Genomic DNA, 13,945 nt, shown 5'->3' with positions numbered 1-13,945 from the left:
CTGCCCTGCCCTGCCCTGCCCTCCCCTCCCCTCCGTTCCCACAGTGATGTCTTTCATTATACTCAGCCAAATATTTTGGATTCTAGGGATCTTTTAGAGGTAAAGGACTGAAGAATATCATGCTTTAGGTGCTCTCAACATCCAAGGTGTACACTGGTGGTATAATCCTATTATTTTACTACCTTTCCTCTGTCTGGCACGACTGCCTTCTCATGCAGGAGGTGTTGAAATTCTTCTTGTTTCTAGGAAAGCTGGAAACACTAATAGTCATGTGCCCCTTTGTCTGTTTTTAGTGTTCTTTTTGGTTTGGTTTACCTTCCAACTAATTGTCCTGGCTTTCATCTGCTTCGTTCTTGGACAGCTGGCCCATGAGCTGTCCACTTTTATCCCTGGTCTGAAAAAGCAGTGGAAAGTGCATGTGATGATTGATGAGCAACTGTTATTTAACAAGTCTAATCAGTTCTCCTTTTGTTTTAACTTCATCCATACAGTAGGGACCTTTGCACACAGCAGTCTGCTTCTCTTTAGACTTTTCAAATTCATGGAGATTTAATAGCATCCAGAAGACATGTTTACCTCTAGAAAACAGTTACTTGTTCATATAAATGGATGTGTTATTAATAATAACTCAATGTGCTCATATAGATAGATTCCCTGACACTTTTTTTTTTTTTTAATAATGTTGTAAATATGAAAATGTACAGATCAGTTTTCCTTCATCTTACTAGCAGCTATTCATTAGGGACTAACTGGCAGAATTTCAGTTAAATGGAAATGTCTAAGAACTTCCAACTAAAGGGGTGCATAGGGATTTTTTTCATATCAGAAGCCACAGTTATAATTCTTCTGCATCACCTTCAGTGATGCATTCATCCTTCAGTATGCAGGATCTGAAAGAAGAATATAAATGTGACAGAATCTCAGTGAATACCAGTCCTGGTTGACCAAGACTGATGCAGTATACTCTTACGTTATGATACAGTCACTATACCCTGATTTTATATAGGGTGCTGCAGACAGGACTGTAATATATCAAGCACTAACCCATGCTCAGAAACTTGCCCCACAGAGCTCCTAATGTGCATACGTAGAAAAGGTGCATAGAGGATATTAGAAAAAAAAAGTAAAAATGCCTTTCTTGTAGAGAAACATGTAAGAACTAAAGAATTAAGAAAATACAAAAAATTGCCAGAGTCTTGTTCTTTGTTTTAAGCACAGAAGTCTTCCTCTCTTGCTAATGTATCCATCAGACATATGGCATCATTCAAAACTGCAGAAAAGCAGTTTTCAGATCTTGAGGCTGTTCATATATGCAGTCATACATGGGGGATCAGTTTTCAGTTCTGTTCCGTCTCCATGGGTCTCCACCTACAATGTCACAAGGAAGGATGAAAATATCATGGGCCTCCGTAGGCTCACATGGACTGCAAGGATCTTTGTCACCCTCGGGTCAAGTTCCTAAAGGAAGTTTCCGATTTATGAAAGATGCAATCAGAATGGGAACTTATTTTCACATCCTGATGAATTTTCCTCCATTTCCCCCCTTTTCACACATTGACGAGACAACTGGAAATGTTTTGAGACTTCTGCTGAGTTCATTTGTAGTGACAGCCTTTTGACTAAAAAGTGGTTAAAGTGAATGAGCCAGTTCTTTTTATTTATCTGTTTATACTGCTTGCATTTACTACAGTTTTTACAAAGTGTATACTAGTGAGAGTGTGGTGCACAGCTGCATGTGGGGATCTGACTGTTCTCATATTTGTTTACTCTAAATAGTCTTTACCTGATTAGTCCTGATCACTCTGCTTTAGTAGCAGAACTGAATTTCAGAAAGAAGAAAAGACCTGTTAGCTATGGGGGGTTTAGCTCATCCGCACTTTTTCTCCTATACCTTTATATTACTCTGATTTCCAAAGATAGGGATTTGTGAAGGGTGTTTAGAACTCCTGAAGAGAAAAGGAGATTAGTTTGCAAATATAGTTCTTGAAGTTATTATTCTCTCTACCTTCATTTAACTTGCTCAGAGAATTAGGTAACATCTCATTAGGAAGGTTGAAAGGGAATTGATAACCAGCATTCCTAAATACATTTGTATTACTGAGCAGCAGGGAAGGAATGTTAAATCCGGTAAAGATTTCTATTCTCTGCCTGAACAATGAGTGCAGTGGCCCAGCGATGGGATTCTGTTGAATGACAGAGCTGTTCTTGATAGGACTGTGGTAATTGTGTGGTAAAATGGAATTATATTATTATATTTTAGGCCTGGCTGATAATTATTAGCAAAATATTGTAATATATGCGAAAACTTCATATAATTTATTCTCCCATTCTTTAATTGGGAGAAAGTGAAATTAATAACAGGCACTGAATTGAGCTGGAAAATGAGAATGCTTCTGGGTAGCAAAAGATATTTTAAGTTTAAAGTGAAAACTGTGGCAGCTGGATATTGTATTTCATTGAACTGCCACTGGCACTGATGAACTAGATGGTCCTTTTCTCTTCCTGAGTTCCCATGTCTCCATGCCAGGCTATGGGATAAGAGGACACAGCAAGACAATGTTCTTTTCTATTGGAGAACAGGGTATTTTCAAATGAGAAGGTGGAACCAGAGAGAAGAAAGCTGCAGTTTTATTCTATATTTCATTAAAGTTCTAACCACTTGACAATGGTCAAAGAGAGATGCGGTTTTTGTTCTTTGCAGGGGAAGAGATTTGAAAGTGGAAGGGCAGGTTTCCTTCATGGGGTTAAAAAAAAAAAAATCAGCCAACAGACTCATTTCCTTCAGTTTTCCAGCAATGCAAATGTTTTCACATAATTCTGTTAGTAATGCAGTGTCTAGACTTCTCAGATGGTTTAAAAGAAAAAAAAAAAAAAAAAAAAAGAAAAGAAAAGAAAAAAAAAAAGTCAAGCAGAAGCAAACCCTGGCATTAAATCTGGGAATCCTGAAAAGCTAAGTCATTGTCACTGTACTATAGCTCATGCGGTGATATGAAACCACAAATAGTCATTGAAGACCAGATTCCGGAATCTTGCTTATTTCAGATACGTGGTTTGGCATTTGTCTGTGTTAGACATCCCATTTAATCTCCCTTTAAAAGGCTGTGGTGGTTGGTGTGAACACTTACCAGCATATTCTGGTACAAGGCTTCTGCATTTTGCCTCTCACCTTGACTGAAAAGGCTCTGTGTCTTCTCAGAAACAAGAAGGCTGGTGATAGAAGGAAAGAGATCTTTGACTCTTGCAACAGAGATAGATTGATTTAATACCAAAGCAAAACACCAGAAAGAGCATTTGCACATAGAATGTATAACAGGCTTCTTCAACATTTTTTCCACTCATTGCCATTTGTCCTTAGTAAGTCTACTGATTCTGAGTGGTGTTTGAGGTTTCCAGATTTACTGCACCCTACCTGTTACTATCTCATTTTGTAATTTCTTTTCTTGCTTTCTTTATACCAGGACAGGAAACTTTTTCAACATTGATAAGATTATTAACTGTTGTCACTCTCTACAATCTCACAGTACTCATAGTGACCAAGAGAGTTCATGTATCTGCAGCAGCCTCCATCTCATCACAGCTGTGTTATTTTACAGACAACTAGGCCTATAAATAGAACTGAACTTTAGGCTGGTTTCTTCTACATTCTGTTAATGATGGCCTTCAGAATTTAAACAAAGTGTGCAGCCAAACTCTTCTGGTGATGTAAATGAAATAGTTTGGTCTTGCAAGAGGCACTCTTTCAGGCAGTGTCTCAGCTGAAATTCAGTAACTAATGGCTGGTGTAAGGGGTGTTTGCTATGTACCTCAGCTGTTAGGCAGATTCCTGACTCTGCATTAACCTGGGCCTGAGAAAAGCAGCCTAAGAGCTTACCAGGGCAGATGAATAAAAGGACATTACCTGTGCCACAGTCTCAATGTAAAAGCTCCTGCAAATTTCCTGCAGGTGACTCAGCTCCACCTTTGATAGGTAAACCATAGTACCCTACGGCACCGCGTTCCCTCACTCTGCTGGCTACAGGCAGCTGCCTTCCTTCTGCTTTTAATTTCCCAGTGCCTGTCGCCTTTATGGGTTTGGTGTTTGCTGAAGGCTTAACACGATCCTTGCTGGAGCCAGGCTGGGACACCCTGCTGTTTGCAGACCTAGAAGAAATGATGGTGCTCTCTAAATTAAATATGATCCTTCTTGAGGGATCTCACTTTGTCCCCTCAGCCCACCTCCTCATTTGTTACCTCCTTACATTTAGCTCTTTGTAGTCACACAGGGCAGTATCTGAAAGGAGAACAGAGGTGTAAGTGTACATTAACACTTTCATTTTCTAGCTATATATTTTCCCACACAGTTAAGTAGTTTCAAAATGGTAAAAAAAAAAACCCACCATTGGAAAAGGCGTGAGTAGAATTGTTAATGTAGCATATAGACTAAATTGGTACCTGATATGTGCAGTCTGCATTTAGCAGTTGGGCATCATAAAGCATGAATTTTATTAAAATACTGCACATCTTCAGTGCTGGCAACATTCATTCTCTGTACTGTATGGGGAAAACGATAGTTTACAAGCAAATTAAGACCCTGTTGCACCAGCAATGTATTCGTTGTCTGTAGAAGTTATTGGTTTTTAAAGGATCAGACTGCTGAGAAAAGCTCCCTTATAACCTCCAGATCTATCATCTCTGCCTGTAGAGTCACTATTCATTTTACTGTCAGAAATGAGCAGCTTCTACTTTTAGGCCCACAAAGCCTGTACAGCTGTGGAAGAATGAACAGTGATTTCCTCTGCCTTGCACATACCTTATTGAATGGCCGATCACAGCCCAAGAATCTTTAATCCTGATGGAAACACATGACAAAGAAAGGATGCATTTGGGTTTTTCAGATTCTCTTATTTCAGTGCTCATAATATTAATATTTAGTGATTTAGCTGGGTGCTGCTGAGCTGAGCATGTGAGTCATGCTGTCTCTGTTTCACACACGTGTGGATAAAGAACTGTAGTGAGTGCGGTTCATGGAGAAAATAAATGTCAGTGATGGCTGTCTGACATAGATGTCTTCTTTGTTTGCCATCTGCCAACTTCCAAGTTACATGAAGTTCCTGAGGTAGATGGGAAGCCATGTGGAGAGTATGTACATCTACAGGAACTGTAATCCAAATTGAGCTGCATTACAACAGAGTCCCTCAGCTCAAGACTTAGACTCCTTAGACTAAAATTTTCATCCTGGGTGGTCTTAAATTGAGTAGATACAAAATACTTAACTTTTCTTCAAATCACAGAATAATTTCCAAAGTTCTTTTCAACCTCCTAGCATGGACACTACTCACTTTAATAGATCCAGAGCACATTTTTTAATAGAATAACTAGCTAAAATGTCTGGGGGACACAGGTAGAGACACAGATTCCAGTGGGCTCACTGTGTGATGGATATGTAAGCTACTGAACAGCAGTGTTCAGGAAGCTTTTTGCTAAACAACCAACCATGAATATTCATGACAAGGAATTCAACTCTTGCGTTATCCAAACCCATTGATGTAAGTATCAACAATGATATTGTGCCTTAGCACTGTGTAATCTTTATTTATCCTGTGAGATCGGAGAATTAGGATTATGTAGTTCACAAAAGAAAGAAATACATATCAACTTGCTTGAGCTAATGTCAGTTATAATAAAAATTAATCCGTCTCCTTTTTCATTACACTGTTAGTAAACAAACTAAGCTAAAGCAGCTTCTCAGCACTAGGCTTTCCATAGTGGAAACTGATCCAGCTGGGCAGACACTCCTGAATTCTTGTGGTCTCAGCTGGGACTCCCTGTCCTGCATGAGAGGGGACTTCAGATACTAGACACCAATTATGTTTCCCTGAGAACTAAGTTGTAGTTGTCCTTTTTAGGTTGGTAAAGATTTTTACAGAAGCTTCAGTGAACCCTTCAGTGAGACTCTGGAGACAGAGAATCAGTTTCATCTCCTGTAACATGTTTAATGGGCGACCCAATAACTCTTGCCTGAAATGGTGAGGGGGTGTTTACATTCATAAAGAGAAAGGCATTTAATATGTTTGGACATTCCACTGAAGGGTACAATACATGTGCCTGTGATACAGACCACTGCTGCTGTGTGATCCAGAGCCATTTATTAAGCATCAGCATTCTGTAGCACTGAGACTTAGCTAAACTTTCCTAGGACCAAAATCTTTGCCACAAGCACTATAACTTCATTTGTGCCATTGGTGGAACTAATTTGGCTAATAACATTTTTCTTTTTAATTGTGGAACTCTAAAGGATTTACACAAAAAATTGAGCTGCCGTTACTACAAACATTTAGACATGCAGAATGTTATGTGCAGAGGAGAAGTCACTCTCCTACAGTTCTCCAGGAACTCTGGCAAGTAACTGGATAGCTTTGGTCTCCAGTGCTTAAAAATCATTGCTGTTTGGATGAATTCAGTTAAAACTTCTGCAAAAAATAGTTAAACCAGGAGGTGTGAGGATCTGAGAAGACCAGGGCAAGCAGGCTTTGGCCAGGGCCACCAGTGACACTCAAGTCAACAGTACCGTTTTCCGTAGAGATTGTCTGGCAGTGAAAGAAGCAACATGAAGGAGGCTGGAAAGTAAGATCAGGATCTGCCTCTCAAGATAAAAAATAATGGAGTAAGAAACTGCACAACTACTGAGAGCACTCCTTTTAGAGTCAGCAAAGACATCAGTTAATTCACAGACAGTTTCCATTGTTGTGCTACACAACACAGTGCCAAAGGATTTTGCAAAAATTGAGTGATCTGAATTAAAAGGCAGCTGAATAATTTAATAGTTGTGTATTAAGTCGCATGGGTTTGTGTGTAAGGTAGGCAATGGCAGACAACTACATCTTATAAGACTCTGAATGCTGATCTTCTGTCAGGTTCAAGGAAGAAAACAGAGGGAGTTCAAGGTGAATGATGCCACTTTATTATTTAAATTAACACTTTGAAAAAAACTCCATATATATTTGTGCAAGAACTGAAGCTAGATTGCATGGATGTTTAGAACCCTTGCAGGTCTTTGCAGAACTCTAAGAATGCGTGGTTCAGGTTAATGTTAAATATTGATACATTTAGGACAATGCTACACAACAGATGTCTTCCCATCATGTGAGGGCACTGTTACAAGGCAGAATGAATGGAGAGGAAGCAGCTCTGCAAGACCCCACTGTAGCATTCTCATTAGCTTCTAATCTGTGAGGCTGGAGAACAGCCCAACTGCACTGAATACAATAGGGAGTGCTGGCCTAATGCTTGTGGTGGGCTAGCCTTCGTAAAAAACACTATTGAATTCCATTCTCTTCCTGAAGAACAAGGAGAAAGAGCTGCAGAAAAACATGGCGTGATATAGGCACAGACACTGAGGGCACTCCTGTCTCTTTGCTGAAGTTAAGGAAAACACTGTGAATTTGGGGAAAAATACTGCGATGGTTCTCAACACCCTATGCTGCTCACATTGCAAGAGTACCTTCTACATCGCATATGATCCTCACTTACTTTTCTTAGTAGAAAACAATTTCACTTAAATACTTTTCATTTTCTCCTACTTGAAAGAATACTTCGGAATTTAGCTGTGAGATTCTTACATATGCTGTTGTCATTCCCTTAGGCGTTCCTCCAGCATTGCTGCAGTCTGCACCCCACTTTGCAATTTCATAATGCATGTTTGTGACAGGCATATCAAACCATCCAGTTAGTTTAGAATTGAGGTGGGAGAGTGCTTTAAATGTAAATTTTACTATAAACAGCAGAATAAAATCTTGCAAGCACTTCCTAGCTCTGCCAGGAAGCAAAGCTATATTTAACTCATTTTAAAATTCATCAAATACATTGTGGGCTGATTCAGATCTTTGGTGTGTCTTTGAAGATAACATGTTGTGGAAGTGTCATACAGTCAGTTGGGGGATTGGGCACATTCTGAGATTCTTGTCAGTGAAGACATGTAGTTAGGACTGGATTGTAGAAAGAAAAGAGTATATATAGATCTAAGGACTTAATATCAATACTTTATTTGAAAATTTGAACAATGACTGTGGCATTCAGTTCAAGAGCTTTTTGAGAAGTGCTGTAGGAAATCAGTGCCATAACAATGACAAAATTCGCATGCACACATGAATTTTAAAGAAGATTTTCTAGTAGGACTTGGGAGAGACAGTGTTTCAGAGAAGCTATTACAAATTATTGCTATAGTAATTTGCAGAAGTTTCAAATTGCATAGAAAAGATCCCTGGATAGTTAGAATAAACCATAAGAATTTAGCTTAGGTACCTGTGTACAAAAGGAGAAACTCCAGATGTGTCTTACTCTTGCTTTATTTCTCCTGTCTCAGATTGCACCTATCTGCAGCTTTGTATTCCTGTAAACTCAACTGCTGCGGTTGATAGGGTTAAGTATAAATTGGAATTAACCTCTCAAATTTCATGCTTCATATTTTGTAGGTATCATTAGATAAGGTCAATAAGACTCCAAAAGATTATTTATACTGCTTTGTATCTGTAACCACTTAGATAGATAGGTAGGTAGGTAGGTAGGTAGGTAGGTAAGTAGGTAGATAGATAGATAGACAGACAGACAGACACATAAATAGATAGATGCTACTATTATGTCTCCACTGAGTTTTTTGTAAGTACAAATAGGAGTCTAGCAACCTTAGAGAACAATCTGCTTCTGTCAGTGAGATGTTTACTATTGTCTATATTCAGATATGACCTGAGTTTGAAGTTCAAGATTACCATTTTTTATAGCTGGGTAAGTTGTACCATTACCTAAAGTCTTTACTTAAAAGAAATAATATGCTATACTCTAACTAAAAGCTCTGAATGGGACGTTGAAATAGTAACATTCTTCTAACATGGTTTAATGCATCTTAATTGTGGTTTTCTACTGTTCATTTGCTTTTGATTTGTTCTAGTATATGACTGCTGCTGCACCTATGCAAGGGACCTACATTCCCCAGTACACTCCTGTGCCTCCAACAGCTGTCCCTATTGAAGTAAGTTTATCTCCATCCATGAAAGTAGAGTGAAGGGGGAAGCAGAACTCTTATTTATTATGCCTTCTTACATCTGTTGTTTGAAAGGGGCCAAAAGGTTCTTTATGGAGTGGTGGCTGGAAGCTTCCAGCTTTTTAAATGAGGACTGCACATTTCTTTCTCTTTTTGTTTTCTTTCTTTCTTTCCTTTTCCTTCTTTTTTCTAACCCCTCTTTTTTATTTTTTTTTAATTATTTGCAAGGGCTCTTGTTTTGCATTTGTTTTGTTGTACAGCAGGACATGGAATAAAAACATCAGTGATTATGACTATTTTTTCCCCATGTACTTGGGAGGGAGATGGGAAGAGACAGGAAAACAAACCCAGCAGGCAGACCACGAAACCAAAAGAAATTTCAAGAGGAGAAGATTGCAAGAGGGTTTGATGCGGTCCTTAGCAAGCATAGGTAATTGCTGAAACATTTAGCCACCAGAAAAAGTGATTGAGCAATGGAAACCTTCCTCTTGTATATACAGACGTGGAGGATGCTGCACTGACTGAGTGCTTTTCATCCTTGAGGAAGGATTCGCTCCCTCCCTCCTTGGGGCTGAGTCATGCTGATGACAGTCTAATGAGTAAGTATTTACTCAACCCTGTAGACCACAAGCTGCTGGGAGAGCGTCAGCTTGGCCTCCACTTCTGTGAAGCTTCATAAGGGCAGCTGAGCACAGTGAGAGGAGGGAGCCTTGGCATCCTCTTCCCTGTGTGTTTCTCTTTGGCACTGCCCTCTTTTATTAACAACTTCTGCCCTACTCTGGGGTGAGGCAAGGAGTGCCAGGGTCTATGTACTTCTGTCTTCATCTGTGTGGACTTTGGATTTTGTGCTGTTACTACTCTGTGCTTTGAGGATGTGAGTTAGTGGTACTGCTGGCATGGCTTCACCAGCAGTCAAGTGGGCTTATTCTGTTTCCTCCTAGTTCTTTGCAATTATTCCTAGATAAAGTCCCACAGGAAAGGCTACTACTCTTCTGTCATACTGACCTGGTTGTGTTTCAGTCTTTTTTGCATCAGTATAATTTTGCCCTAATCCTCATTTGTTTGCAAATGCACTATGAGTGCCTCTTTTCAATTGCCATTCTTAAGTCTAAATCAGGCAGATACAAGTCTGAATTAAAAGGAGATGGTGGGGTAGAGAGTTGGTTCATACCACGGGGTTGGCTGCACACCATGCTGACCTGTTCAAATGAGAATTAAGGTTAATTTTAATTACTTGTCAAGCCCTCCTCACCATCACTTGCTAGTATATTCGTGCCTTCTAAAGTAACTCAATGTCATAATTATCTACTATAATAATCAAAATATTAGCTGAATGTATAGCCTGTTTTACTCTTATCCAGTGGTGATGATTATTGTTAATATTTATCTGTATTCACGTAGCATCATGAACCAGGACCCTACCATGCTGGATGCTCCACAAGCAGAGACCAAAAAATACAGTCTCTGCCCCAGAGAGCTTACAATCTCAAGATGAGATGGACAAAAGGAGAAGGATAAAGACAAGGAAGTAGACAGAAAAAGATAATACTGGCAGTCTGCTAAGCAATAGATACAAAGAATTTCTGAAAATTGAAACTGATATTTTTACAGATACTTTAAAATAAACTACCTGTTGTTTACACGGGACTCAAATAAAAACAAAGCAAGTGCTTTGTGCTCCCTCTTCTGGCTCTGTTGTGTGCAATAGAGTAATAAAGCATGTTCCCTGAAGAGACTTGCTATTTATGTGACCAACCCACCAAACATGAGCATAGAGGAAAGAAAATGTATCTTGCTTCGAAAGCATACAAAAAACTTAAACCAAGTATTATTCAGACTGTCTAAATAGGATAACAAATTGTGCATAATGTTGCATTCATGAATATAATCTTTTGTGTATTTACTTATCTACTTTTTCCAAACATATAAATAAAACAAAATTTCATTAGAGCTTTGACTTAAGAGATTGAAGTCTTTAGTGCAAAGCAAATTTATTTTTGAAGGGAACGTGCATAGAAACAGTGTGTAGAAGAGGGCAGAATTCTTCTAAGGTGATTAAAATTCTGTTGGATGTGTAGTAAAGTGGAGAGCAGTGGGCCTAGATTCTGCTTTCATTGCATTTTAAATCAAACAAAATAAATGTGAACTCACTATGAAGTTGGGGTAGGTAAGCAAAAATTAGAAGAGGTATATATATGTTGTGAAAAAGCCAAGAAGTAAAACCCAGAATACACGAAAATCAGATTTCCCTCTAGCAAAATGGACAGGGAACTGCCCTCAAAGGGGAAGGTATTTTTCACTGCAACCTGTGAGAGCAAAGTACTGCTGGTAGGCTGAGAAAGCTTCTTGTTGCTGAATTAGCTTTCTAAAACTGATGGAGTTTGTTGTGTTAGCATGTGGTTCTGCTACTTCAAACTCTCTCAATCTCTAGAGAAATGCGTGAACGGTGAGCTGGTGCTGAGCTCTTTTACGTAATTCACTGCCGTGAGCAAAATTAGTAAGCTTTTCATGTTCTCATTTGATTCCCTAGGGTGTTGTTGCTGATACTTCTCCACAGACAGTAGCATCTTCATCACAGGAAGCCAGTGGTCAACAGCAACAGATGACAGTGGAAACATCCAGTGAACATGCGCCTGCATATTCTTACCAACAGTCTAAGTAAGTAGGCATAGGCTTTGGAGTCAGAAGGGTTTGCGTCTTGATTATAGCAGGCCAAATTTGACTCCTTTTTCAGAAATACAAATTCTGAGTACCTTTGTTAAGTTCAGATGAATTCTGGATATATAGCAGTGTAATTAGCGAAAGGTTTTGGCTGACAGCCTCAATTTGGCAAAATGTCCTTGAGCTCCTGCCCACAATGATATGCTCTCTAACTGTCTCCTGCTTTACTGGACTCAGAAGGATCTCAACAACTGTGTTAACAATCATCATGCTGGGCTAAAGCAGCATCTGGCATCAGAGGTTAAAAAGGGCTTAAGTTTTACAGTGGTGAAAATATTGGCACCGTGCACACTGGCACATGTAAAGGTTTCTTTCTGAAAGTGTAGTTAATGAAGCAGTATAAATTACCCCAAGTTGGTATTTGTGATTGTGCAAAACTGCCATGCAGACATGGAGTAGGCAGGACCTGGAAATGAAAGAAGAAGGGATAAGAAAGCGGTGGGTAGAAGCACTGTTCAGTCTGTCTCCATTCTTTTGCTCCCTTTGTTTACTTCCCACAGAATACCTTGAAAAGTTCAAAATTTATAAACTGACAGCTGCATTTACAACTTCTAAGGCGTCCCTTCAACTTCAGAATAATCTCTTCAAACACAACTTCTCTTTGCTACAATAAAAATCTTCACAACGAGAAGGTTACATAGTGACAGGATACTCACTGGTCTGATAAATGTTGGACAGATTCTAGGAAGGAGCAAAAATCCAGTCTTTCATTAACACGTGTATTGAACACCAACATCACATTGAAAATAGAATTATACGAGTTTTATCTTGGGGAAGAAAGTAGAGAAATAGCTAGACAAGAAATGCAGTAGATATGTCAGTCAACGCATCATGACTCTGTAGTTAAAGAGGCGTCAGATATGAGCTGGTATAGGAAAGATTAGAATTACACCAATTTGTCAATTGCTTTACTTCATTTTTGACCTCTGGAAGTGGAAGGTGCATTTGTTTGTCTATCATATAAGTATTAAATGGTTTAGATTTTTGTGGGTTTGACCACCATGAGACAGAGGACCATTTTTTGTCATGCCTGTGTCTGTCTGTACGTACATATTGCAAAAACAATCAATCATAAGCTACTCAATTGGAGGCACAGACTATGTATGCTTATCCTTTCTAGCTCCCAGTCTCTCTAGCACCCACAAATACATGATTGCAAAATACTTACAGAATATAAAAGGCAAAGAGAGAAATATGCGTCTGTACCATCCTGTTGGCTGGTTTTAATGGGTGTGTTCTGTAGCATTTGGATCTGATGATTTCTGTATCTCAGTTCCCTTTCTCTTACACCTTAGAGACAAAAGACTTAGAAGGCCTCATAAGGACTTAAGTCTAGAAGCCCTCATAAGTAGCTGTGAGCTGCAGATTCTGGCATTTTTCTGGCACAGGAAAAAATTACATTGCAATTCTTTGAAATGGGTGCTGTGTTTCTTGTTCATGTGGTGAATTCCCTGAAAATGAGGTCCCTCATCTTTCCTTGTCAGCTACAGCCTTTTTACAGTGATGGATATACTTGTAATGGCACTGGCATTTATATTCAGAGGACTTACTTTCTTTTTTAATCAGACAGGCAGATCCACTACAGATTATTTAATATGCTTATTTCAGTATTTTTTTTTAATATGAAATGGGCCCTCTATTTATATCTGCCAGTTGCAGGCAGAAATGCAGTGTGGGAAGCTGTAGAAACAAACCAAAATATCCACCGTCTCTGTCTTTAAAAAATAACTTCTTACAAAATATTTCAGTAACCATTAATATAAAACCAAGTGAATTTGCTTTAAAATTTAACATATTATTTTATTACTCTGCTTTTCAAAGGTCACTTTTATGATGTGCCACAAACATCATGCCAGATATAAAATGGCAATTGTTGACATGAGATATGAGAAAGTAATTAACATGACTGGACAATGATTTTGTCAGATATACGCAAAGGAACAGGCACACTATATAAAATTACTTCATGGAAGCTGATCAGTCAGGAGAAAAGTTATAACGGTATATTTCCTTATATTTATTTTCTTTGCAACAATCATGAAATTGCAGGCAACGAAGGAGAGACAATGTACTAAGAATGAACTGAGTGGTAAAAGGACTCTGTACTCTCTTTGTAAGTAAAAATAAACCATGAAACTTGGAAGTTCCACTTTCTAATCAGCATATGTGTTCTTTTATTTAATATGCTGAATGCTGTACTTGAGGATC

General features: G+C 38.8%; 1 protein-coding gene across 3 annotated transcripts in view; it reads left to right on the top strand.

Annotated features, from left to right (window-relative positions):
- RBMS3 (RNA binding motif single stranded interacting protein 3) overlaps window positions 1–13,945 on the top strand; it is a 703,903-nt gene that overhangs the window by 682,159 nt on the left and 7,799 nt on the right. For 2 of the 3 annotated variants that reach the window (XM_066194121.1, XM_066194148.1), the window contains 2 exons: window positions 8,924–9,004; window positions 11,547–11,678. In XM_066194121.1, coding sequence (XP_066050218.1) covers window positions 8,924–9,004; window positions 11,547–11,678 — 213 coding nt within the window. Of the gene's footprint in view, window positions 1–8,923; window positions 9,005–11,546; window positions 11,679–13,945 lie in introns of those variants that run through there. The other variant, XM_066194111.1, reaches the window with a different exon arrangement.

Source organism: Chamaea fasciata, unplaced genomic scaffold (assembly GCF_029207755.1).
Source record: "Chamaea fasciata isolate MVZ Bird 193981 ecotype frontalis unplaced genomic scaffold, bChaFas1.0.hap1 SCAF_1, whole genome shotgun sequence".
Classification (NCBI taxonomy): Eukaryota; Metazoa; Chordata; class Aves; order Passeriformes; family Sylviidae; genus Chamaea; species Chamaea fasciata.
This window is presented reverse-complemented; position numbering and strand designations above follow the sequence as displayed.